The sequence below is a fragment of the Delphinapterus leucas genome, chromosome 20 (genome assembly GCF_059928025.1).
Source record: "Delphinapterus leucas isolate spDelLeu-1000000601 "Yukka" chromosome 20, BTC_Dleu_Yukka2, whole genome shotgun sequence".
Taxonomy (NCBI): domain Eukaryota; kingdom Metazoa; phylum Chordata; class Mammalia; order Artiodactyla; family Monodontidae; genus Delphinapterus; species Delphinapterus leucas.
The window spans coordinates 12,508,461-12,532,540 of NC_143148.1; the positions used below are offsets into that span (position 1 = coordinate 12,508,461).

At 59.2% G+C, this 24,080-nt stretch overlaps 1 protein-coding gene across 6 annotated transcripts; it reads right to left on the reverse strand.

Annotated features, from left to right (window-relative positions):
• Nucleotides 1-22,423, reverse strand: LTBP4 (latent transforming growth factor beta binding protein 4). 6 transcript variants are annotated; one of them, XM_089902810.1, is made up of 30 exons: nucleotides 22,149-22,423; nucleotides 18,594-18,785; nucleotides 18,192-18,439; nucleotides 18,013-18,115; nucleotides 17,574-17,648; nucleotides 17,362-17,484; nucleotides 16,653-16,817; nucleotides 15,670-15,819; nucleotides 15,440-15,547; nucleotides 14,670-14,801; nucleotides 14,460-14,585; nucleotides 13,573-13,698; nucleotides 12,840-13,082; nucleotides 12,247-12,372; nucleotides 12,039-12,158; nucleotides 11,171-11,299; nucleotides 10,823-10,948; nucleotides 10,409-10,531; nucleotides 10,051-10,182; nucleotides 8,858-8,989; nucleotides 8,653-8,778; nucleotides 7,129-7,275; nucleotides 5,595-5,858; nucleotides 5,234-5,305; nucleotides 4,847-4,975; nucleotides 4,493-4,639; nucleotides 3,378-3,530; nucleotides 2,027-2,407; nucleotides 1,479-1,631; nucleotides 1-403 (listed from the first exon to the last, which is right to left on the reverse strand). In XM_089902810.1, exons 1-30 carry the CDS (start codon nucleotides 22,396-22,398, stop codon nucleotides 249-251), a joined length of 4,656 nt encoding a protein of 1,551 aa, XP_089758936.1. In that variant the 5' UTR covers nucleotides 22,399-22,423; the 3' UTR covers nucleotides 1-248. The 6 variants fall into 6 exon arrangements, with proteins under 6 accessions (XP_089758936.1, XP_022441327.2, XP_089758939.1 ...); XM_022585619.3 differs by having other exon boundaries at nucleotides 15,440-15,571; XM_089902812.1 differs by having other exon boundaries at nucleotides 284-403; nucleotides 1,472-1,631; nucleotides 15,440-15,571.
• Nucleotides 22,424-24,080: the final 1,657 nt, after the last annotated feature.

Sequence of the window (24,080 nt, forward strand, 5' to 3'; positions counted from 1 at the left end):
TACAAAATAGGTGTTTTTTAATTGAACATTTTTATAAAAAGGAGCGGGAATATGAAGGGGACCATGGGCTAAGCCCGGGCCCGCGGCGTCTGTAGGAAGGGTACTCTTCCTCCCCGTCTGTCCCATCTACCATCCTCTCCTCCGGGTCCAGCATCCCTGTGCGCATGCGCGAAAGCAGGAGGGAAGGTGTGTGCAGCAACGACTCCGCGTGCGCAGGCGCGGAGTGGGCGGTCCAGGGCTGCTGGGACTCAGGCCCGGGGCCTGGCGGGCGTGCAGTGGTGCGGCTCGTGCGAGGGTGCGAATCCTGGGCGGCAGATGCAGCGGAACGAGCCATCCGTGTTGACGCAGCGCGCGTTGACGCAGAGCTGGGCGGCCGCCTCGGCCTCGTCACACTCGTTGATGTCTGAGGAGGGGGGGCATACCAGGAGCGCTGTTCAGAGCTGGGGACCCAGGAGCCCACGTCCCTGGCCCCTGAGGCTCCTGGTGCAGAGGGGTGTGGATGCTGAGCCTCCTGTTGGAGTGGAATCCAGCCACTACCACCTGTTGGCTGTGTGAGCCTGGGCAGGTAACTTAACCTCTCTGTGCCTCGGCTTTGTGTTCTGTGAGATGAGTGTGGTAGCCCCTAGGACACTATGTTTTTGTTAGAAAAACAATACTAATGATGATATCAACAACAATAAGTGCTTACTCTGTGCCAGACATTGTTTTAAGTATATTACATGTATTAACTTTATCCTCCCAATAACCCTGTGAGGTAGGTACTATGCAAACTGAGGCCTAGCGTGGGGAAGCCCCTTACCCCATGTCACACAAAAAGCCCACACTCTTCCCAGGGGGTTCACAGACCAGCTCACAAAGACCCCGAGTGCCCAGCCCCCTGCCAATTTCTTGGCTGTGAGACTTTGAGGAACTCAGTTCTCTTCTCTGAGCTTTACACATAGGCCTCACTGTCATTGTAAATCGATGTTCACGACTCTATGAAATGGGTTCTACGACTATACTCATTTTTCAGGTAAGAAAAACTGAGCAAGGGACAGTGACCTGTCCGGGGTCACACAGCAAGCTGCTGGACTGAGCCCGAGGTCTATCCAACTCCCCCACAGTCCCTGATTGTAACCACTCTGCTTTACTACTGTCTAAACTAGGCAGACATAATTCCTATTCGATGGGAAGACTGAAAGCTCTTCAAAGAGGTGAAGCAAACTGCCCAAGGTAGCCCTGGGAGTTCTTAGAAATCACGCCTGCAGGATCCTATCCTTCCATCCTGTTTCAGGCTCAGCCCCAGTGCTGTGGTCGAGCTCCACTTTCCTCCCAGCCTGACCTGTCCTTCAGGCAAGCCCCATCCCCGAGCAAAAATTACTTTCTGCTCGCCACCGGGGCTGGCCGGTCTCCTTGACGTCCCTGATTACCCACCCCTAGTAAAGGCTTCCACCCTCTCTTGTACCCCACCTCCATGCTGGCCCTGGCCCACCCCTCACCGACGCAGGCCATGCGGGTCATGTCCAGGCGGTAGCCGTCGAAGCAGTCGCAGGTGAAGCCCTCGGGGACACGCACACATCGGCCGTGGGCGCAGCCATCCAGGATCCCGCACTCCTCCGCCTCCAGCCCTTCGTAGGGCCCAGCCTGGGCGCCTGCGGAGAGTGCGGGGACTCCGGGGTTCGGGTGGGGCCGCGCCTCAGGTTCGGTGGGTTCCCTTCTAAAACTGCCCATCCCGCTCCAGGACTCTGGGGGGCGCTGTGAGGCCAGGATGTTTACGTCACTCTGCTCCCTCTAGCTTTCCTTCTGTCCTCATCGCTTTCTAGGTAGGTCTACAGGGATGTCTCTGTGCCTCTTCATCCCTGCTCTCTGTCGCTCTCTCCGACAATATCTCTGTTTTCCCATCTCTCTGAGCCTGTCTCTCCCGCGGCTTCTCTTTGTTTCTGTCTCTGTCTCTCCTCCTCCCCCTCCTTTCCTCCCTTCCCCATCTCCACCTCTCTGCACACCTGGCTTCTCATCTTTGTCCCATCACTCGGGCCGCAGTACTCACCAGCATAGCTTCCACCTTCAGGCGACTCCTCAGGCTCTGGGACGGAGCCACGGGTGTCGCGCGACCGATAGCGCCAGCGGGAGCCCGGGCCGGCAGCTGCAGGAGCCTCGGATTCACCGTAGGGGCCACCATCGTCCTCGAAGTCGGGCATGTCGAAGGGTGGCGTCCCGTAGGGGGCCTCCCGGCGCGCGAAGGGCCCAGGTGGCGGTGGGTAGGGGTCATAGGGTAGGACGGGTGGCAGGTACAACTCAGGCCCGTACGGAAGGCCCTGGTAAGGTGAACCTAGGTCTGGGCCATACTCGTAGGGGAGTCCAAAGCCACCTGGCCGCGGGGGTCCATATGAGGGGGGGCGCAGCACATTGCACAGGGCCTCAAAGTCATCTGCGAACAGGAGCCAAGCCTGACAATCAGCCCTTGCTTCCTCGGCACCCATCATTCACGTCCCCCCTTGGGGAAGAGAAGCCCGAAGGAGAGGGTGGGGAGGGCCGTGGGCTGAGGCATTAGAGGGGCTTCAAAGGAGGAGACTGGGATTGCAGGCTTGGGGTCAGGGGTTCTGGAGCCAGGATTGAAGGTCTGAGGACTGAGACGGGGACTCCAAGGCACTGGGATCAGGAGTACTGAGGACTGCAGCTAGAAATCAGGGTCCACGTGCTGGAATTTGGGGGCCCATGAGACCTGGGGCTAGGGGCCTACAAAAATGGGATGGAGGTGTTTTAGGGACCAGGAGTGGGAAGTACCAGGGGCCTGACGGGTCAGGATGCATGGGAGGGGATCTGAACCATGGGACCTGGAAGTCAGAGGAGCAAGGGCCTAGGATTGGCACTGGTTTCCCAAGGGCTGAGAACTGGGAGACTCGGGGCTTTTTAGAGCCAAGGCATGGAGATCTCTGGAGCTGTGTGTTGGCTTCTTAGGCACCTGGATGTGGGTATCCAAGCCACTGGGACTCGGAGGTTTGCGAGCTATGACCAGAGTCTGCGAGCCAGGATGGCAGGATCTGAGCAACTGGTATTGGAGGTCTAAAGGTCCAGGATTTGGGGGAGGGGTCTCATGGGCTGTCTTGGGCTTCTAGAGACCAGGAGTTGAAGGTCTGAGAGATCAGACCTTAGGACCTTTTGGGCTTTTGGGACTGGAACTATGAGACCTGCTGAGTCAGGCCATGGAGTTTCTGTGGTTGAGGCTTGGAGGTCTTTGGGTTATGACTTGGGTCTAAGATTTAGGAAAGCACTGGGACATAGGGGTCTGAGGGACCAAGTTTTGGGAGACCTTGGGGTCTAAGACTAGGAGTCTGAGGACCTGGATTTGGAGCCTGAGGGGCAGAGTCTTGGAGTGTGGCCCAGGCAGGTGGCAGTACCTGAGTCCTGTGCTGGGCAGAGGGCACAGTCCATGCCCCAGGCCTCGCCATAGAGGCAGCAGCACTCTGTGTAGGTGGCCTGGCGATCCAGCCGAGGGCGACTGCACACGAGGTCAGCCCCCACTTCCTGCCAGCACACTCCCAGATTGTCGTCTGAGGGCAGAGACAGCATGCATCAAGGCGGGAAGACACTCAAGCCCTCCCAAATGCTCAGTGTCCTCCCTACTGGAGCAGCCCAGCCATCCTCTGCCTGTCACCAAATCCGTCTCAGCAGCTGTGATCTGACTCCCAGAAGTCCTCTGAGGTAGCTCCAGATGAGTACGGGGCTTGGTCTGGCACAAGGCTATCATATAGGAGGGTGATAGGGTCTGAGAGGAGGATTCTATCCAAGGCCGCTGCAGGGCTCTGTGACCCCAGGGCAGTTGCTTTCCCTCTCTGAGCATTGTTGAATAAAGTCTCAGGATGTGGGAGGACGTTGTAGGAAAAGGAGTTGGGAGGAGAAGAGACTTTGGGTCAGTGGGCAAAAAGAAAGAGAGGACCCAAAGAAATAAACACAAACACATCGAAAGAGTCAGAGACTCAAAGAAACACGGGAAAGCAAAGATGCAGAGAGAAACAGACCTAAAAGCAAAGACAGAGGCAGAGAGTGTCAGAAATTCAGAGAAAGACCTAAAGACAGAACCCACAGAGGGGTGCAAAGAGACAGAGACCCACAGGGAAATAATAGAAAACACACTTTTAGCACTTAGTAAGACCAGGTCCCATTCTGTTCTTAAAAATAAAATTCCTCAGAACCACCCTATAAAGTAGGGGCTATTGCCAATCCACCCACCCAATGTGCAGAAAGGAAGTTGGGGTCCAAGAGGCGATAAGGAACGTGCACGTGTACACAGGGCCAGTAAGTGGCAGGGAGGCTCCTCTACAACCTTCGCCTTTAACCAGGCCCGCTGGCCTCTTGTTCCGAGAGTCAAACACCGAGACCAGAAGCTAAATGGGGCGTGAAGGGGCGTGGCCCGGGTGCGGGCGGGAGGCTGAGCAGGGGTAATGAGGGGCTGGACTGCTTGGGAGAGACCGGGACGGGGCTAACCGGCGGGGCGGGGCGGGGGAGGGGTTACCGAGGCTCTGGCTCTCGTTGGAGACGCAGCGGCGCCCCGAGCCGTCCAGCACAAGTGGGGGCTCGCACGTGCAGTGATAAGAGCCTATAGTATTGACGCAGCGGCCGCCCTCACAGGCTGGCTCCTCGTCCGCGCACTCGTCGTTATCTAGGGAGGCATGGAGGAAGTGATCAAGAAGCAGCCCTCTCCCTTTTCCCATTTCCCCGGTGCATTGACGGCGGGATAGATGGAGTCTAGACTCCAGGAAGGACTTCCTGCTGGGGGTGGCCACATTCCAGAGAGGAGCTGGAGTGGCCAAGGGTTGGGGAGAGTCCCAGGCGGGGGTGTGAGTGCCGGTGGAGGTGGGGTTCCTACCGATGCACTCCAGGCGCTGGGCATGATAGTAGTAGCCATTGCTGCAGTAACATGAGTAGCCTGGGGCCGTGTTCACGCACACGCCGCTCTTGCACACCTGGTCTCGGAAGAGCTGGCACTCGTCCACGTCTGCGGGAAGGATGGTCAGAGGCACACCCCCCATCAAGAGAGACGCGGGGTGGGGGGAGGCAGGCCAGGTTGTGGGGTGGGCTGGATGGGGGGTTGTAGCTGCGGGGCATGATCAGGGAAGAGAAAGACAGATGGCAAGAGAGACCCAGAGGGAGAGATACAGAAGATAAGGGTGGGAGGGGGAGAGACAGAGATAAAAAAAACAGAGATAGGGTGAGACAGAGCTGGGCCTGGGGGCTGAGGGTGGGCGGGCCTTACCTCTCCGGAGGCTCGGGTCTCCGCTGGGCGCCAGGTAGCCCCGGCCGTGGGGGCACAATGACTGGTACTCAGCTGCACACAGAGACAAGGCTGAGCCCAGACACCCGTGCCCCAGCCCCTGCCTTGGGCCTGCCTGTGCCCACTTGCCTCAGTGCCCACCTTTCACTGCCCAAGTCTACAGCCCCGTGCCTATTTGTATCCACCTCTCAGACTCGCGCCCGCCTGGCTGGCAGCTCACTCTTGCCCGTGCAATACCAGCACCTCAGTCCCTTGTCCAAATGTGTCCCTTTGTCCCAGTCCCACGTCCACCTATTGCTACCCAAACCCTCCGCCCTGTGTCCACCCAGCGGCCCATGCCCACCTGTCTCGGTGCTTGGGCACTGCTGGATGCGGCAGCCGCTGCCCCAGCCCTCACCCACAGTGCAGCAGCACTCCTGCCACGTCACGTTCCGAGCCAGGATGTTGTCACATGCATCCGGAGCTGCCGTGTCAAAGTAGCACTCCCGGCGCCCGCTGCCCACAGGGCCCTGCCTAGGTGGGCTGGGCCGGCGGGACGGGGGTGGTGGGAGCCTGGCTGGCAGACTGGGGCTGGCGGGTACGTGGGGCTGCGGGCCCGGGAACGTGCCTGAGGAGACAGTGTGGGCTGAGCCTCCAGCCCCTATGTTATGGATGGAGAAACTGAGGCCCCCATGTGAAAGAACCGACTCCACACCTCTGAGCATCTGTCATCATCTCTCTCCCATTCTCACCTCCTCTAATTTCTGTACCTCTTGCCTCCCCATCTCACTCTCCCAAGCGTCCAGCCCATCATCCAAGCTGCAGTTCCGGTAGGAGAAGAGGGGATTTCCCTGGCGTCCTGGAGGCCTCCCTGGGGCCTCACATCCAACGTGTCCCAATCTGGTCTCAGAATCTTCATACCCAGATCTAGACCTAGGCCTGGACACCTCTCCCTGACCCAGGCAGCCCCACAGCCCATCCACTTTGGCCTCTTGAGCCCCTCTCCCACCTGCCCTCTCCTCCCCTTCCATGGCCCTTGCCTTGGTCCAGCCCCACTCCAATCCACCTTCACATGGCAGCCAGAGGAAGTTCCAAAATCTGATCATACCCCTCTCCCGCTCAAAACCTTTCCATGGTGCCAGAGTGCCCTCAAGAAAAGTCCAACCTCCTGACCACGGTAATAAGTCAGTGTGGTCTGGCGCCTGACTCCTTCTGCAGCCTCACTTCTCCCCACCCCTTCCCTTGCTCTGTAGGGCATGTCACCCTGAACTTATTTCAGTCCCTCAAACATGTCAGGTCCTCTCTTGCCTTGCCAGGCCTTTGCCCTTGCTGTATCCTCTGCCCAGAATGCCCTCCCTCATCCACGTCGCTTGGCTTATTTCTACTCATCCTACTACTCTCAGTTCAGACACCCCCTCCTACAGGAAGCCCTCCCTAACTCTCCTTCAAGGCTGAGGAGGCACCTCTGGATTCCCACCACGCCCTAGCCTTTCCCATCATAGGCTTGTTTGCTCTGGCCTGTGCCTCGTCCATCCCAGTCCCGATTCCTCTGGGTTGATACCATCAGGTTATATTGCTATCTGCCCCCACTGGATTGGGAGGCCCCTGAAGACAGGGTGGTCTCTCCTGGTCACTACTGTGTCCTCAGGGCCCAGAAAAGGGCCTAAACTCAGTGAACGTCTGTTGAATGAAGGAATCTGGTAAAGTCAGAACCAGGATCTACTTCTCCTGACACTGAGTCCCACACCCAGGTTAACTCATGTGTTCTGAAGGCTTTTGTTGTTTAAGACAACAGCCTCTCACTGACGGCAGCTGTCCACATCAGGAATGGTTAGATCCCATTATTTTTCTGCGGGGCCGGCAGCCATCAGTTAAGTAGACATTGATCTCAGTCTCACCAGCAGACGTCCGAGGGGGAACACAGCGCCCAGTCATGGGGTCAAACTCCTCAGGGCTGTTGGGGCAGACACAGAGGAAGGAGCCTTCCACATTCTCACACAGGGCAGCTCCACACACACCCTGTAGCGTTTCACATTCATTCACATCTGTGAACAGGAGACAACAGGGAAGAGGGAGTCAATGGTTGTGAACTTCTGGAATTCCATAAGTCTAAAAGTCTGGGCTTTGAGTATGAGTATTTTAATGGCCCAGATCCCACCATCTGCTTATCTTTTGGTGACAAACCCTGAATTTCCCTTGGGAGCCCTCTGCTCCTCCAACCTATGTTTTGAGCAGGCCAAGCAGATTGCTGCATTTCTCTGATTCAGAGACAGGCAGTGACCAAGCTGGGCCAATCAAAGCCAGTCCGGGGACTCGTTCTAGAAATATGGAGAAAGAGCCTCCCTCTGTAGCCAGGGATGTCAAGCTAAGGATGTCAGCCAGAGGTGCTAGGGCCACTTTTGTTATTGTGAAAAGAGAATCTGCCTGGAAATAAATGCATTAGAGGATAGCAGAGCTGGGAGAACAGCTAGCCTTGTTACAGTTCCTGGATCCACGTATGCCTGAAGTTCAAATATTTCCCAGGACTTCAGTTTAATGCCCTTTAAACAAATGAAGCCTGTTGTGTTTGCATTTGTCAAAACTAAGTGAATGTATAATTAAGACTCATGCATTGCACTGTATGTAAATTGAACCTCAAATAAAAATATCTGTAAACACAAATTGAACTCTGGTTAATGACATGCATTATGCACAGAAGAATTTAGGGGGAAGTATATCGAAGCTTGCCATTTAATTTTAAAATTCTATCCAAAAAATTCTGTGGATTAATGGAAAGATGTGTGAGGAAACAAGCATAACCAAATGATAATAATAGAATATAGATCATGGGTATGCTGATGTTTCATTCTACAGGACTTTTAACTTTCTGTATGTTTAGAAAATTTCCTTGGAATTTCCCTGGCGGTCGGTGGGATTTCCACAGCGCTTTCACTGCCGTGGCCCGGGTTCAGTCCCTGGTCGGGAACTAAGATCCCACAAGTTGCGGGGCATGGCAAAAAAAAAAAAAAAAAAAAAAGATTCCTCGTAAAATGTTGGGGAAAAAATAAAGGATGTTTATGCACACTTAAGATTAGTGCGGCTTTGGAACTTCCCTGGCGGCCCAGCGGTTAAGACTGCGCTTCCACCGCAGGGGGTGCGGGTTTGATCCCTGGTCGGGAACTAAGATCCCATATGCCACGCAGTGTGGCCAAAAGAAAAAAAAATGAGTGCGCTTTTACTACTTTATGCATGCATTTTTAAAGCACGCCCCAAATAAAATCTGGATAAATAGGAGTTCCTGAGTGACATGAAGATGATCTTATATTCCAAGGTCTAAATTCCATACCCCTAAAGTTTACATGCATTCAGATCTATGGAGAGAAGCAGGGCCTGACAACCTCTTCCCCACCCTCTGGCCCCACCCACCCCCTGGAGCCCCGTACCCACGCAGTGACGCCCGTCCCGCGCCCCCTCGTAGCCCTGGTCACAGAGGCACTGGAAGGAGCCAGGCAGGTTCTGGCACATGGCATGGGCCCCGCAGAAGGACCGGTTCCGGCATTCGTCCACATCTGCAACCACCAGACAGTCAGGCCATTGCTGGACCTTCTATCCCCTCCACATCTCACCCATTGCCCCAGGGACACCCACCCTGGCATCCGCCCCCTGGCGTGGGCTGGTAGCCAGGGTCACAGGCTGGTGTGCAGCGGTAGGAACCAGGGGTATTCTCACAGCGCTGGGCTCCACAAATCCCTGGGCCATATTCCTGGCACTCATCCACGTCTGCAAAAGAGTAGGGAGGGGATGGGGGAAGGAGAGGGGAGTCACAGGCCTGGATTCACAGGTTCCTGGTGCTGCTTCCAGTTCCCATGACTGAGAAGTCTCTGAATCTGGTATTCTAGGAGTCTGAGCTTCTAAAAATCAACAAGCATTGATACCTCTTAAGGCCTCGTTACCATTCTCGTTACTATTCTCCAAATAGCCTAAACATGGTCCCGCCTCACGGCCTTTGCACTTGCTGTTCCCTCTGTCAGGAACACTCTTCCCTCAGCTATCTGCATGGCTCCCTCCCTTGCTCACTCAAGGGTCTAGGTCAAGCCCTCCTAGCACCCCTACCCCTACTGCCCTGTCATCTCTGTCCATTTATCCTGCTTTACTTTCCTTCTTAAACTCCTTATATCCATGTAGTTATTGGTATGCTGACTGTCACCTCCCTAGAATGCAAACTCCACGTCGGCAGGGATTTGTGCCTGTCTTGCTCCTCATTGTATCCCCAGGGTGTAGAACAGTGCCTGATACACAGTAGGTGCCCCCAAATTGTTTGCTGAATGAATCGAGTTCATGTTTACATATTTCTTGTCTGTCTCTCCCCCTAGAACGTCAACTCCATGAGGACAGGGATTCTGTTTCACCCATTGCCTGTTCTACTGCCAGTGTTGCACACAGTAGGTGCTTAATGAATTCTTGTGGAATTAATGAATGAGGTCCCATGAAACTAGGTTTCCACGAATCGGGGGTCTGGCAACCCAAGAGCCCAAGGCAGTCCGCAGTCATTTCATCTGTTCCACAAAATGCTGACCCACACACCATCCCCCCCCCCGCCCCCAAATCTGGGCTGCTTCTGGAAGCGAGGCTTGGCCTGTTTCCTGACAGGAGTGTCTTCCCCTATCCTCCTGCCTCCCCTCTACAAAAAAATATAAAGACACGCTGGTGGCTTGTTTCCACCACGATTAGGAGAGAGTTAAGTACATTGGTTGGGAGTCCTTTCCCTCCCCTCCCCCCAAGTCCGTGAGGCTTGGAGCCGGCTTCTGCCACTCTTCGTGGGGGTGGGGCAGTGGTCTCACCGTCACAGGTGCCCTCAGGGCCTGCGTGGTAGCCAGGGTCGCAGTCGCGGACACAGCGGTAGGAGCCGGGGGAATTCTCACAACGCTGGGACCCGCACAAGGCCGGGCCCCGCTCCCGACATTCGTCCACGTCTGAGGAGGGGAGGCAGGGCAGTCAGATGGGAGAGGCAGGGAGGCAAAGGAAAAAAGGTGGAGGAGTCAAGGAGGGGAGAGTCGGAAGAGGGAGGCGGGAGTCGCAGGAAAGGGGAAGGGAGAAAGCAGCAGAGGAGAGGCAGAGGGGGGAGACAAATGGGGGAGACAAATGGGGGAGACCAGGAGGCAGAGGGGAGAGGGACCAGGCAGAGGCGAGGCCTCTCACCGAGGCAGGAGGCGAGGTCTGGGCCAGCGCGGTGTCCTGGAGGACAGACGCACTCGAAAGAGCCGTCGGTGTTGGTACAGATGCCGCTCTGGCAGAGGTCCTCCTCGCTGCATTCGTCCACGTCTGCGGGACAGTGTCGGAAACCACAGGCGAATCTCCTTCTTTGCGTAACATTCCAAGCCACGCCCCTCCACCGCCCTTTCCCCGCCCCTCCAGCTCCAAGACCTTAACGCCTTCCCCACCTGCCTTAGGCTCCTCCCTTTCCTGCAAGCCCCACCTCTCCGACGGGTTTGGCTCCATCCTTTCCATTCACTGCCCAACTTATCCAGACTCCGCCCTTTCCCCTTTTGTCTCCCTACTCCGCCCCTCCCTTTCCCCACCCATTCCCGATCCAGGCCCAGCCTGGGTACGGACCGAGGCAAGAGGCTCCGCGAGGTCCGGGCCGGTAACCGGGAGCACAAGTACAGGCAAAGGAGCCGTCGGTGTTGAGGCACTCGCCGTTGGGGAAGCAAAAGTCGCCCTCCAGGCACTCGTTCACGTCTAGGGTACCCAGAGATAGGGCTGCGCGGTTACCAGACCCGCCCCCGAGACCCAAGCCCCGCCCACAAAGGAGCAACCCTGTCCCCCAAGCCACACCCCGATGGCCGGTTTCTAAATTCCACCTGCAGTCCCTTAGTCCAGCTCCCACCTCCCCACCAGGCTTTACCCAAGGAAGCCAAGTCCCGCTCCCAGGCTGTCCAACCTTTTCCCCGCCAAGCCCACCTGCGCAGGGCCCGGGCCGACCAGGTGGTGCCCGGTAGCCTGGCGCGCAGGTGCAGCGGAAGGAGCCTTCAGTGTTAGTGCAGTGGCCATGGGGGCCGCAGGAGGCGCCCGAACGGCATTCATCCACATCTGTGGGAATGGGGATTTCAGAAGGGGTTCTGTCTAGGAACACACTGGTGGATCCCCTTGGGGGAGAGGGGTCTGAAGAAGGTGATGGGAAGTGTTTGGGGTTGGATATGAGGTGAAGGCTCCATGGCAGAAGTGCGTAGGGGAGACTGGGGTTGGGGGTCCTTGAGTCTGGGTTTCTGGGAACTCCCTGTGCCAGGATCCTGGGGTCAGGTGAAGGGACTCTGGACTGAGACAGGGGTCAGACATTAATTAGGGTAAGGGGGTCAGGTATTATAAATCAGGATAATTAGATGGCATTCTGGTGAGTCAGGGGCCAGAGTCTCTAGTCAGGGGTCAGGGTCCAGGATCATGAACACAATCAGGCCCCAGGGAAGGTACTCTGAGAAGGGGCGGGGGCAGTGAAAGAGGCAGGATCAAGCATCACACAGAGTCACGGGTTGTAGTCAGGGTTGTGGTCAGTAGTTATGTTTAGGTCAAATGTCACAGTCAAGTTGAGGGTTCATTGGTCACAGAGTCAGAAGTCACACTCAGGGCCAAGGGTCGTGGTCCCCAAATCAGGAACTGCAGTCTGATCAGGGGTTCATAGTCTAGGTCAAGGATTGCAGTCAGGCTCTGGGGGTTGTGGTCCAGGTAAGGGGATTAAGATCCAGGTTAGAAGGTTGTAGGCCAGGTCAAGGGTCATGATCTGGGTCAGGAGGCATGATGCAGGTTCAAGGTCACACTCAGGGCCTGATCTCACCAGTACATCGGCCATGGTGCAGGTGGTGACCAGCAGGACAGGCCCTGCACTGGAAGGAGCCAGGTGAGTTCACACACTCCTGCCCAGGACATGCCAGGTGCTTCTCACACTCATCCACATCTGGGGAGCAGAGGAGAGGGTGGCTTTGGAGGAGTGGCCCAACGCCCCCCTCACCCCTCCACGCTCCTCCCTCCCTCCCCGGCCTCACCCTCGCACTCAGAGCCGGTAGCACTGGGTTGGAAGCCCGTGGGGCAGACGCACTGGAAGCTGCCTTCTGTGTTCTCACAGCGGCCATAGGTGCAGGGCGGGGGGCTACGGGCGCACTCATCCACATCTGGGCCACAGGAGACCAGCGGGGCTGAGGAAGGGGCCTGGACCCATTGCCATCACCACCCACCCCAATGGAGGAAGCGTCCTGGACTTTGTTCAGGCTGCTCCCTCCTCCCTGAAGGACAGACCCTTTCGTTGTTTCCCCATTAATGGTCTCTCCAGCTGCCAGGATGCGGCTAAGGCACCACCTCCTGCATGTTGCCTTCCCTGACTCAGAGTTGTCCCTGCCTCAGGGTTCCCACAAGCACGAGGGTATCATCCAGAAAACGAGGAGGAATGGAGAGCACCCTCATATGTGGAGAAAGGGGAGAAGATGCTGGAGCCAGACCCTCCCCAGCCCCTCAATAGCCCCAGGCCTCTGTCCCTGTCCTCCTTCACTGAGCCTCATCACTCTGCCTCTCTGTCTCCCAAACCTGTCTCCAGTCCCTACAGCAGATGGAGCTGAAGTGGCTTTGGGCTCAGCACCCTCACCTTGGCAGGGGGCCCCCGGCCCATGGGAGCGGAAGCCAGCAGGGCAGGCACAGTGAAAGGAGCCTGCTGTGTTGTCACAACGGCCTGGCCCACAGGGTGGTGGCTCCTGGGCGCACTCATCCACATCCTCTTCACACGCTGAGCCCCGGAAGCCAGCCGGGCACACACAGTGGAAAGAGCCGGGCAGGTTCTCGCAGAGCCCTCGGCCACACAGGCCTGGGCTCTGGATGCACTCATCCACATCTGCCCAGAGCAAGGGGCCAGGTCGCACCTCCCCTAGGCCCCTTCTGCCCCCCATGCTCTACTCTACCTCCCCGACCTCCATCGCTCTGACCTTCCACCCTCCATCATTCTGCCACCTTATCCATCATCATTCTAACTCTATCCTCCATCCCTCTACTTCCTCAGTCCCTGTTAAGCTGCTTGTCTGCTTCCTAGGACTCTGTCCTTCTAGTCCATATCAGTGGGCCTCCTTAAACTCTGTCCTCCATAACTCTACCCCTTCCCCCATTAATGACGTCTCCATCCCCCATCCCTCTGCTTCTCCATCCTCCGTGACTCAGCCTTTCTGTCTTCCAACACTTGGCCTCTCCATCCCCAACAGGCTGCATGTCTGCTTCTCAGAGCCTGGCCTCTTTCTCCCATCAATCAGCCTCCCTCTGCCTCATTGCTCGGTATCTCCATCCCTCACCACTGCCGCTCTACCCTTCCCCCTACATGCCCAATCCCTCACCCTGGCAGCTGGCTCCGTGGGGCGCAGCCTGGTACCCAGCGGGGCACACGCACAGGAAGCTGCCTGGCGTGTTCTCGCAGCGCCCACGGTCACAGGGTGGCGGCACGCGGTGGCACTCGTCCACGTCTGCGGGCACAAACCGCGTGGCTGGGACTGAGGCAGACACTCCGCCTCCTCGCCTCCCCCAGAAGGCCTGGGGAGGCGGGGAGGCGGCGAAGGCAGGGGCGGAGTCAAGCTTCGGCCAGGGCCAGGCCGAGGCAGGAGCCAGGGGCGGTAGAGGGGCTCGGAGGGGCTCGGTTTAAGGCTGAGGCGGAGCTTCAGCGGGGAGGACAGGACAAGAGTTGGGGACCCAGCTTGGGCAGAGGCAGAGAGGAGGACCGTGAGGGGGGCAATTTGGGGAGGGCAGGGCCTGGGGAGGGCAAGGGCGGGAAGAACAGCTTTGGGGACCGAACAAAGGGGAGGCAGGAGCGAGGGAAGGGGTGGTTCGGGGACGGGGCACTGGTGTGGCAGGGTGGAAATCAGGAGTCATGGTGAGTAGATAGGTTGCAGCAGTTGTGGGACAGGGGAGGGGCCTTGGAGAGGGCAGGAGCTAGTCTGGAATATTGAAGGGGCGGGGCCAAGGGAGGGGCGGAGCCGGGACCCAGTCAAGGAGAGGGGCGGGACAGTAGTACGGCAGGGACCGGCCCCGACGGGAAGGGCCGGCTGGGCCGGAAAGAGGCAGTGGCGGGGCCGAAGTGAGAGCGGGAGCTGGTTTGGAGACGGGGCCAGGGGCCAGGCCAAGGCAGTAGTTGGGCTGAAGGGACGTGGGGAAGAGTGCGAGGGCGGGAACTGCTCCAGAGGGAGAGCTGGAGCGAGACCCCAGCTGGGGTGGGGCCTGGATTTCTCACCCAGACACTCCGCACCCCGCGGGCCAGCTCGGAAGCCCGGCCCGCACACGCAACGGAAGCTGCCTGGCGTGTTTTCGCAGCGCCCGGGAGCACAAGGCGTGGGAATGCGGCGACATTCGTCCACGTCTGAGGGTACGGAGGGGTCTGGTCAGGAGGTGACAGGGTAGAGCCGCCCGCCCCGCCTCCGTCCTCCCCCTCGGCCTGGCTCACCAATGCAGCGCATGCCCTGCGGGCTGAGCCGGAAACCGGTGTCGCACGCGCAGGTGTAGCCACTGGGCCGGGGAATGCAGCGTCCCGGGCCGCAGACCTGGGGATTACGTTGACACTCGCCTGCAGAGGGACCTGCGGGGGTCCAGTGAGCCAGGGTTCCCCCATCTATCAATCTTCTGTCCCTTTCATCCCAGTACAATTCCCTCAGATCCTCTGCCTAAAACATCCTCCCAGATGTCCCCCTCCTCAAGCCCAGTCTTCCCCCTCCGATGTCGCTCTCCTTTATCATGGGACATTCTCATCAGATCCTCTGCCTGAATCCTCCCATAATGCCACTCCAAAGTCTTCATTTTTTAATAGCTTGCTCCCCAGTCTTCTGCCTGAGATATGTTCTTAGTGTCCTCCGTGGAAAATAATTATTTGTCTCACGTTAACTGAGCACTTACTATGTGCCAGATACTTCAGAGGCAGCTTGCTGAATCCTCACAATGATCCGCATTTTATAGATGAAGAAACTGAGCCTCAGGGAGGTTAAATTGACCTTCCCTATTGACAGAGAACTTGCACCCAGGCTTGCCTGACTCCAGCTCCTGAGGTAACCACCACCCCACCCTTCAAACCTTTATCTTTCCCCACCCATTCCTTAACTCCTCTGGCTGTCACATCCTTATCTGTTCTACTGTAGAATCTTCACTTTGGAGCCCCCCACCCCCACCCCGACCTCCTGCCTGTAATACCGCCATCAATGCCTCTGATTCCCTCTACCGCACCTGATTCAGGGATCTCCGGACCAGTCCAGGCAGGGATGCTGGGCAGGGGAAGCTCAGGGCCCGGACGGGGCTCTGGCCTCGGTTCTAGCCGTGGCTCAGGCCGGGGTTCTGGGTGATGAGTGGGCAGAAAGCCTGGTAAAGAAGGGCTGTCAACAGTGGAGACCTGGGTTTGGGTGTCCCCACTCATCTCCCCTTGGAGACAACACTCCCTCCTCCAGAAACCAGCTCACCTGTGCGTGGCCGGGAGGTGGAGGATGGGGCACGGGGCTGGCTGAGGGACACTCGGGGTGGTTCCTGGCCCAGGGGTCTGGTGTTGTAGCGGAGGTCAGAGGCCGAGTAATGGTAGCCAGGGCCAGCTGGGCAGATCTCCCGAAAACCCTCTGGACACAGGAAAGGGAAGAAGATGGGCAGAGAGAGGGCAAGAGAGTAGGGGGGAATGAGAGGGAAGGGGGGTGAAGGAGAGAGAAAAGGGGGGCGGCTAGGGTCTGGCCTTGACCGTGGGTAGGGCTTAGCCTGGGAGTGTGTTAGGGGTTTGCGTTGTATGCTGAAATGGGGTCTAAGAGTGGCTGGGGGGACCTGGGGTCTGAGAGCATCTGGGGGGAGTGTAGTCTAAGGGAATTAGACCCAGGGATGTTCTGGCATGAGGGTAGGGTGGACATGGGGCCAGCTTCAGGCCCCAGTGGCCAAAGAATGGGACATCTCAGAGGCTAAAGTTGGGACCAAGGATGCTTTTCCCTCTTTGGGATGATGGCAGGGACCGGAGTTGAGGGCAGGGTCTGGTTTGGTGTCTACAGGGAGGTTGAAGGCCAGGAAACAGTCAGGTCCATTGTGGGGTCTAGTTTTATGAAGAAGCAAGATTGCCTGGGAGGTGTCTCCGGGAGGGGCGTGTCTGGGGCGGGGCCCAAGGCGGAACCTAGGTTGAAGGCAGTGTCTCAGAAGCTGGGGAGGTGGCCAGAGCCTGGGAACAAGGTTGGGTAGGCAGCCTATCACAAGGGCTAGGGGAGGTCGAGGCTGGGGGTGATGCTCGGCAGACACAGCCTAACTTCAAGGTCATGTGCAAGCCAGGGTGGAGTCCAGTCTGAAGATAGGCTGTCTCAGATGCCGGGTGCGCGGCCAAGGCTAGGGCCCAACCCGGTTGGAGGCGCTGGGGGCGGAGCCTAGAATGGGGGCTGTTTATGTCAAGTCTAGAGAAAGGCGGGCAGGAGGCGCTCACCTGAGCCAAAGGGTGGGCAGAGCTGGCAACCCCGGCCCCAGGCTTTGCCTACGCGGCTGCAGCAGCAGATCTGTTTGGTGATGTTGCGTAGAATGGGCAGCGAGCAGCCGCCGTCGCGGAGCACGCGGAAGCAGGGCCCCTTGGCCTCTGAGATCACGTGTTGGGCTGGGGGTGGGGGAGGAAATTCTTCAGGGCGGTGTTGGGAGTGTAGTGGGACTAGGGGATCTGGGAGGTAGAGGAATGGTCCCAGGGAGGGTTCGGTGGGTGTGAGGGGCATTTGGGAAAGCTCTGAGAGAGTCTGAGGAAGAGCTGAGGGGTCTGGGAGGTCTGAAAATGGTTTGGGGCTTGAGGAGAGTCTGAGGGGTGAGTGAGAGAATCTGGGAAGGATCTCAGGATCTGAAGAAGGTCTGGTGGTCGAGAGAGAGAGGAGGAAATCTGGGGGCTTGAGAGGAGCTGATGAAAGTCTGGGGATCCTAATCCAAAAGGTTTGAGGGGTTCTTAGAGGAGCTGAAGAAGGTTCAGGGAGTCTGAGGGTGAATGAGAGTCTGAGATGAGACGTTCTGAGGGGGATCTAGGAGTGACTGGGTGAACCTGGGGTCTGGGAGCATCTGGGGGGAGTGTGGTCTAAGGGAATTGGATAGACCCAGGGATACCCTCTGGCATGAGGGTAGGCTGGACATGGGACCAGCTTCAGGCCCCAGTGACTCACAGATGCAGCTGCTGCGGGACGAGTCAAGCAGAAAGCCGTCGGGGCACACGCAGGTGTATCCGCCATGCGTGTTCGCACACTCCCCGTGCTGGCAGCGCCCGCCAGTCTCGCACTCATCCACATCTGCGAGGGAAGGGGTGGTTCCAGTGGCGTCAGGGGCAAGCTCCCAGCCAGCCCCGTCCCAAGCTCCTCCCACGCCTGCCCCAGCTCACCTTCGCAGGACCCATTAACCCTTTCAAAGCCAGTTGGACACGGTCCATCTGGGACGCCCACTTGGTCGGAGTTACCTGTAGAGAGAGGAGAGGGTTGGGCCGGGGCGCGCGGAGCGAGATGGAGTGGGCGGGGACGAAAATGGGGTGGGAGGAACTAAAAGGTGTTGGGTGTGGTTTGAGTGCAAGGTCAGCCTTAGGTTGGCGATCTGCATGGGTAGGCCTGTGGCACAAAGGCCTAGTGAGAACAGGGTAGCCAAAGTCAGAAAGTGGGGTGGGTGGTCCCAGACGGTATGGGTAGGTGTAGACTGGAAATGATCCCCACAACGGGTAGGCATGGCTAGAATTTGTGTAAGGGTATATCTATGGGCAGAGAACAGGAAGCAGCGGGGTTCTCACTCCTCCCCAGCTCCGAGCACCTCGGGGACATCCTGGGGCTTACCCAGGAGCTCCGAGCACGACTGACAGTCGTGAACGCCCCAGGCCAAGCCGGCCCCTCTGCAGCAGACTTCCTGCGTCCGGAGCCCGGGCAGCGGGGACGCACACTGTGGGGAAGTGTAGGGTGAGCGCGCCCCCGCGCGGTGGCACGCTCCGGGCCCCTCCCCACCGGCCTCCTCTCACTTCGCCTCCGCGCAGCTCCCGAAAGCAGTAACCGAAGCCCGAGGCGTCCGAGTAGCCGTCCTCGCGCGGCGCGCTCTGTGCCAGCACCGTGTAGGGCGCTGCCGCCTCCGCCCGAGCCGCCGCCTCCGCCCGCGCCACTGCCTCGGCGTCCGACTCCTCCCAAGGGCCGGACACACGCTCCACCTGGTGCACCACCACCGACGCCTCCTGCGGGTGCTCCACGTGGACGCTCACCATAGACGCCACGCCTGGAGAGAGGCACGGGGTGGGGGGCAAAGTGGGAGTAGGAATGGGGCGCGCTGGAGAAGGGTACTTAAGAGAAGGTAGGAAAGATGGGAGTCAAAGGAACGGCAAGGTGGTGGACAGAGGGGGCGGAGGGGGCTCCGGCCGCACTTTCCTCACCATGCTCATCGTCACGGTGGTTGGCCAGTGGCATGGTGTACACAGAGCGGGTGAAGCCTGGCATGGCCGGGGCCGGGGGTCGGGCGCCCGATGAGTGCAACTGGCAGAACTTGCCAGCGAAGTCCGGGGGACAGAGGCAGCGGTCAGGCTTCACGCACACACCTCCGTTGTGACAGATCAAGGGACACAGGACTAGGGGGAGAGCGAGGACACTCAGGGCCGGCAACCCTCCTTGCATCGCCCCTGGGACGAGCGCACTCAAACGAGCTCAGTCCCTAACGTTGTAGCTACATCCTCAAAGGTATCACTCAGTTCAAAGTCGTTCCGCCATGAGCTGTCTTGAGTCATCTCCCCCTTAACCCTGGCCACTTGCATTGGCTGGGTCCAGTCGTACAGCCCTTGAAGGTATAGCTCCGCCCACTGGGTCCACTCGCCACGCCCTCCAGCTCCTTTTTCACTTTCACTTCACCCCGCCCTCCCTCTCGAGTCCCACTTTCTGGCCGAGTCCACGGCGTACCAGCCCCGCCCAGACAGCGTTGTACCCGCCCGTAGGCTCAGCCCCGCCCACTCTAGCTCTTGCCTTCGCATTTAGCACCGCCCATCTTTTACTGTTCAGCCCCTCAGACCCAGCGCTGGTCACTTCCATTGACCAAACCCACATTTTGCCACTCCCTGGCACTACCCATTGCTCGCAACTCCGTCTCCTTACCATTCTAGGCACGCTCACACCCCGTCCGTCAGAATCCACTACGTTCAAGCTCCGCCCACAGGCTGTGCGGTTCCCTCCCCCCCTTCTACGCACCCTGCCCACATCACCTTCTTCTACCCGAGGGATTGTAAACCCCGCCTATCAAGGCGTCTAACCTGCTGCCTTTAGCCCCACCCACCTTCCTTTCCTCAAGTTAATTTGCCCTGGCTCACTCGCTCACGCTCCTCTCACCCCACCTCCCTGCTATCTGGAAGTCCTAGCCACCCCCCGCCCCCCGCGCTTTGTCTCCTCCCACCTCCCCTTGGCTCCGGCTCTCCAGTTCTAGCTCTGACTTCCCGCCTCCAGTAGCCCCGCGGCGGGGGCCAGCGGGAACGCGCCTGCTCTCCCCTAGGCGCGCCCTCGCTGGGCCTCAGGCCACCTCTGGGCGGGGCACTACCAGCTGTGCGGCGGGGTAAACAAAGAGGGGTGCGGCGGGGGCAGGGCGGCGGCTCCTCATTCCGGACCCTTGGGGAGCCCCGGGCCCGCTGAGCCAAAGAAGGCCGGACGTGTCTTGCGAGGGCACCCCCTCCCTTTCTCCCCAGGGGCTGCCGAGAACAGCTGGAGACAGCTGTGCGGAGGGCAGGAAGGGGGCAGGCGGCCGGGGCCGTCCAGGAAGGCGTGTCTGGGATTCTGAGCCACACACTGGAGACAGGAAAGCATAGAGGGAGCCCCCTCAATTTATAAGGGTAAAGAGACTGCACTCCTGGGAGGAGATCAGTTAGAAGGCAGCACTCTGGGGTTCAAAGACCGCTGGAGGTTTCTGGAACAGAAAGGGAGCCTATCCCAGAGGAAACGGTGGCACCCTTCAACAGAAGGAATCCCTTAAGTCCTTTTGGGGAGAGTTACCTAAAAACAGGACTCTAGTGTCTTCTAGGGAATGGCCAATTTGAGGGTGCTGAGAACAAGGTTTAGATGGAGAAGTGGGATTCTTGAGAGTCCCCAGCCCAAGAGAGTCTCAATTGTCTGGGAAGACTGTAAGATACTGTGGAATGCCCCCTCCCCTCTCAGCTAAGGGATTAGGTACCCAAGTCTTTTTGATTAATGGCTGCTTGGGGGAAACACAGTATCTGTAGTCCTCTTGGGAGGATCACTGATCAAGACCAACTCTGGGTTTCTCTGAAGATAGACGGATCAGAAGTTCCTGGGGAGGGAGTCAGCTGGAAGGGAAGGACTTGGATAGACAGGAATAGGGGATCATTTGGAAATAGAAGAAAATAGGAACCTTTTGTGGGAAGAGAATTCGACTAGGGAGCAGAGTTATCACTGTATAGAATCTGTAATCCAGGGTTTCCCCTGGATGTGGGGAGGAATAGCTGAGGGACAAAACTAGAGTTCTCTGGTGAGGGGCACAGTCTGGGGAGATTACATCAGAAGAATGTGAGGGAATTTCACTGGAGGGGCTGGTGTCCGGAGTCTGTTGATAGCGGTGCAGAGGGGCTTAGGGCGTGAGGGCAGAGACTCTGGGCTCCCCTAGTTAGAGGAGTCAGGCCAGGACTCCAGGGTGCTCTAATAGGGGTCCTTAATTAAGTGGCAGGCCTAGGAGAGGCTTAACTAGGAATCAAGATTCCAAAATAGGAAGGGTCTCTGTTGGGGCGTTGCGGGTGATAATCCAGTGAAGTCTGGGGGCATTTCCTAACCTCCAAAGACACTTGTCTGTCTTCTCTCATCCTGAATGTAGGCCCCCCCCCCCCGCCAGCACCCTGAGGGCCTCCACACCCAGGGCGGGCCGCTAGACGGGCACAGGCAACTCCATGTCCCACACCCTTGGAGGGCTGAGGGGCTGAGGACATCCAGGTCCTCCCAAGGTCAGCCCCCTTCACAGACCCCTCCTTGTGCCTCCAGGGGCTTGGCACCCGCCTGGGCAAGGCTCCTGGCACAGGCCCGTTGAGGCTGGGCCGGGAGGGAGTGAAGGAAGGAGGGAGGAAGGGGAGGAGAGAGGGAGTGGCAGCGGGCGGGGGCTCAGGCGGGAGATGAGCTCACGCCGGCCAGGGCTGGGTTGGCTGGGAGCCAGGCTGGGCGAGTTCTCCGGCGCCAGGGGCCCCCACTCCCCACTCCAGAGGGCCTCTGGGGCTGGGGGCAGGTAGGCCCAGACCCTGAGAGCCCACCCACCACCATACCCTGGGGCCAACAGGTGGCCCACCCCCCCACCAAGGGCTCTCCATCTCTAGGGGAGCCTGGTGTGCACACTCCTTCTGTCCCCTCTGCCCCCAGGGGGCGCCTTTTCCCCTAGGCCTCCTGCCTGGATTGCTCTTCCACGTGCGACCCTTGCAACTCAGGGTCCTGCAGAGACCCTCCTTCTACGAACTCTTTCCCTCTCAGCTCTCAGGATCAACTTTCCACACCCCAATCCCCCTCCTCACAGGCACTCCCATCCTAGACTTTCCTAATCCGTCCCACCCAAAGAAGCAGAAAGTGGAAAACCCCCCATGGCCCTGGATTTCTCCCTTGGACTCTGGGGACCCCTTACTCACAGTCACAGAATTCGGACCCCTTTCCCCCAAGACCCCAAACCCCTCAATTCTGGTATTCCCCACTTTGACTCAAAGGCACAGCAGTCAGCCCCCAATCCCCTCATATGGGACATCACAGGTCCCTGAGAACCCTCATTGCTTGCGAAATCAAGACCCTCAGGACCCAACCCCAAAAGCCAGGAATTTGAGGCTCTCTTCCTTAAATAAGCCAGGGAATCCCCGGCACTACTGCGTAAGGAATCTGGACTCCCGCGCCCTGGGGACTGTCTCCCCCATCCCCGGGAATCCTCCTCCACCCGGGGAAGCCCTCCCTCGGGACCACCACCCCGCACTCACAGGCGCGGAAGCCGGGGCCCCCCGGGGCCGCCCCGCCGGGCGCGCCGCTGTCCACGCTGGTGGCGTTGCGGGGCGCGCAGGTCGGGGTGCAGCGGGGGCCGGTGGGCCCATGGACGCAGCTCAGGCCGCACACGGCCGGGGTGAAGCGCACGCGGAGGCGCTCGCGGGGCCGACCCAGCCCGGGCTGCGGCCGGAGCAGCGCCAGCAGCACCAATAGCGACACCCAGAGCAGCCGCGCGCCGCCCGCCATGGCTGCAGCGCCGCGCTCCGCCGCGCCGCCGCCCCAGCCCGCCCGAGGGGCCCGGCCGCGCCCGCCCGCCCGCGGGGGAGGGCGGCCGCGCCCCCGCTCAGGCCCCCCCCTCCCCACCACTCCCTCCCCGGCGGCCGCGCGGGGGCGCGTGGGGCCGGGCGCGCAGCCAGAGGCGCGCAGTCTGGGCGCTAGACTCGCAGGGGGGAGGGGGGCGCCCCCTCTGCCCCCGCCTCGCACCAACAAGTGAATGGGGCCCGCAGGGGAGCGACGGGGAAGGGAACAGGTGGGGGCGGGTCCGTTTCCCCCCCAGACAGGGCTGAATCCATAAAGAGGAAAGAGTAGTGGGGGCCGCATTTGGGGAGGAGGCTAAAGGCTGTCTCTGTCTTAGTCACAGAGAAAGGAGCTTCATCTGGGTAGGCGGCTGTCATGGCACATCTGGGCAGCCAGGTGGCACATCTGGGGGAGAGAAGGGTCGGTGCACCTGGGCACATGAAGGAATTGGGGGTTTACATGGTGGGCAGAACGCTGGAGGGGCACATTCGAGGACGCAGTCACATCTAACCAGAACCCTCACACCTGGTAGAAGTCAGAACGGATTAGGGGAAACGGTGGACTGAAACTGTGGGCGGGGGTCTTCACATCTGGCCGGAGGCCCACATCTGGAAGACTTTAGGGAGGAGGGGACACATCTGGGCTGAAGGCCACAGCAGGAGGGGGACTTCTGAGGGTGGTTGAGACTAGGGGGTGTGCTAGCCCCGGGGCCGAGAGCCGGAGCGGGAAGGCAGGAGGACGGTCGGGAAAGTAGTGGGAGGCCTTTGGCCCCTAGCCGCCCCGCAGTTTTGGGCATTCGGTAACCAGGCAGGCGCCAACCCGCACAATCGCTTTTGTTGTCTGGGCAAGTTCGGCCGCTTTCTCTGCCGGGACAGCGCCCCCCTCTTCGGCCGGCGGTGGGGAGCCCGGACGCTTGGCTTCCCGGCCCCACCCCCGCGGGTCAGCGCCTCTGGCCAGCGTCTGGTCCTGTCCCGGACTCACCTCTCGCTGCCGGACGCCGGGGTCCCTAGAGGGGGCTGCGTCCTGGGGAGGGGTGCTGAGCTACAATGGGGGGCGGCTAGGTGGCGACTGGACCGTGGGAACCAGACGGCTTTATCTGGCCCGGAACCCCCCGCCCCCCGGCGGAGGAAGGGCGGATGTTCTTACCCCGGGACTGGCCGGCAGGGGCTCGCTGTGGGGGCCTCCTTCTCAGCAATGCCCGGACCCCCGGCCCGCGGGGCCGCCGTCGCCTCAGCAGAGCTCGGGCTTCCTGCAGCCTGGGTGGGATGGGGCAGAGAAGGAGCTGTCACCGCGGTTTGGCTGACCCCCCCACCTCCCCGCGACTGGAAGAGACCTCCCACACCAGGAGGTCTCCCAGTGGAGGTTCTGCGACCCTCCCCCCATCTCTTTATGGGGACCAGGCCTTGAGCGTTCGTTGGAGGCTTGGAAGAAACAAAGTCAGTGGGAGAAACAGAGATGAGGAAGGGAGAGAGAGAAGAGAGACACAGAGGCAAAGAGACAGGTAACTATGGGAGAAAGAGACAGACGGAAATAACAAATATATAGAGAGGAACATGGAGACAGAGACAGAGAGACAGAAACTGAAAGACCCAGAGACAGCGACTGGCGAGAAAAGGAGAAACAGAGACACA

Bases quoted from the DNA above. Each gene is read 5' to 3' on its own strand.
- LTBP4 (XM_022585619.3), bottom strand. From the start codon at position 22,398: ATGGCGGGCGGCGCGCGGCTGCTCTGGGTGTCGCTATTGGTGCTGCTG. The intron at 16,818-17,361 runs GTGAGTCACTGG...CCCCACCCCCAG, and splicing joins GTCCCGCAGCAGCTGCATCT to CCCAACACGTGATCTCAGAG. The intron at 14,802-15,439 runs GTGCGGTAGAGG...GGACCCCCGCAG, and splicing joins TCCGGAGATCCCTGAATCAG to GTCCCTCTGCAGGCGAGTGT.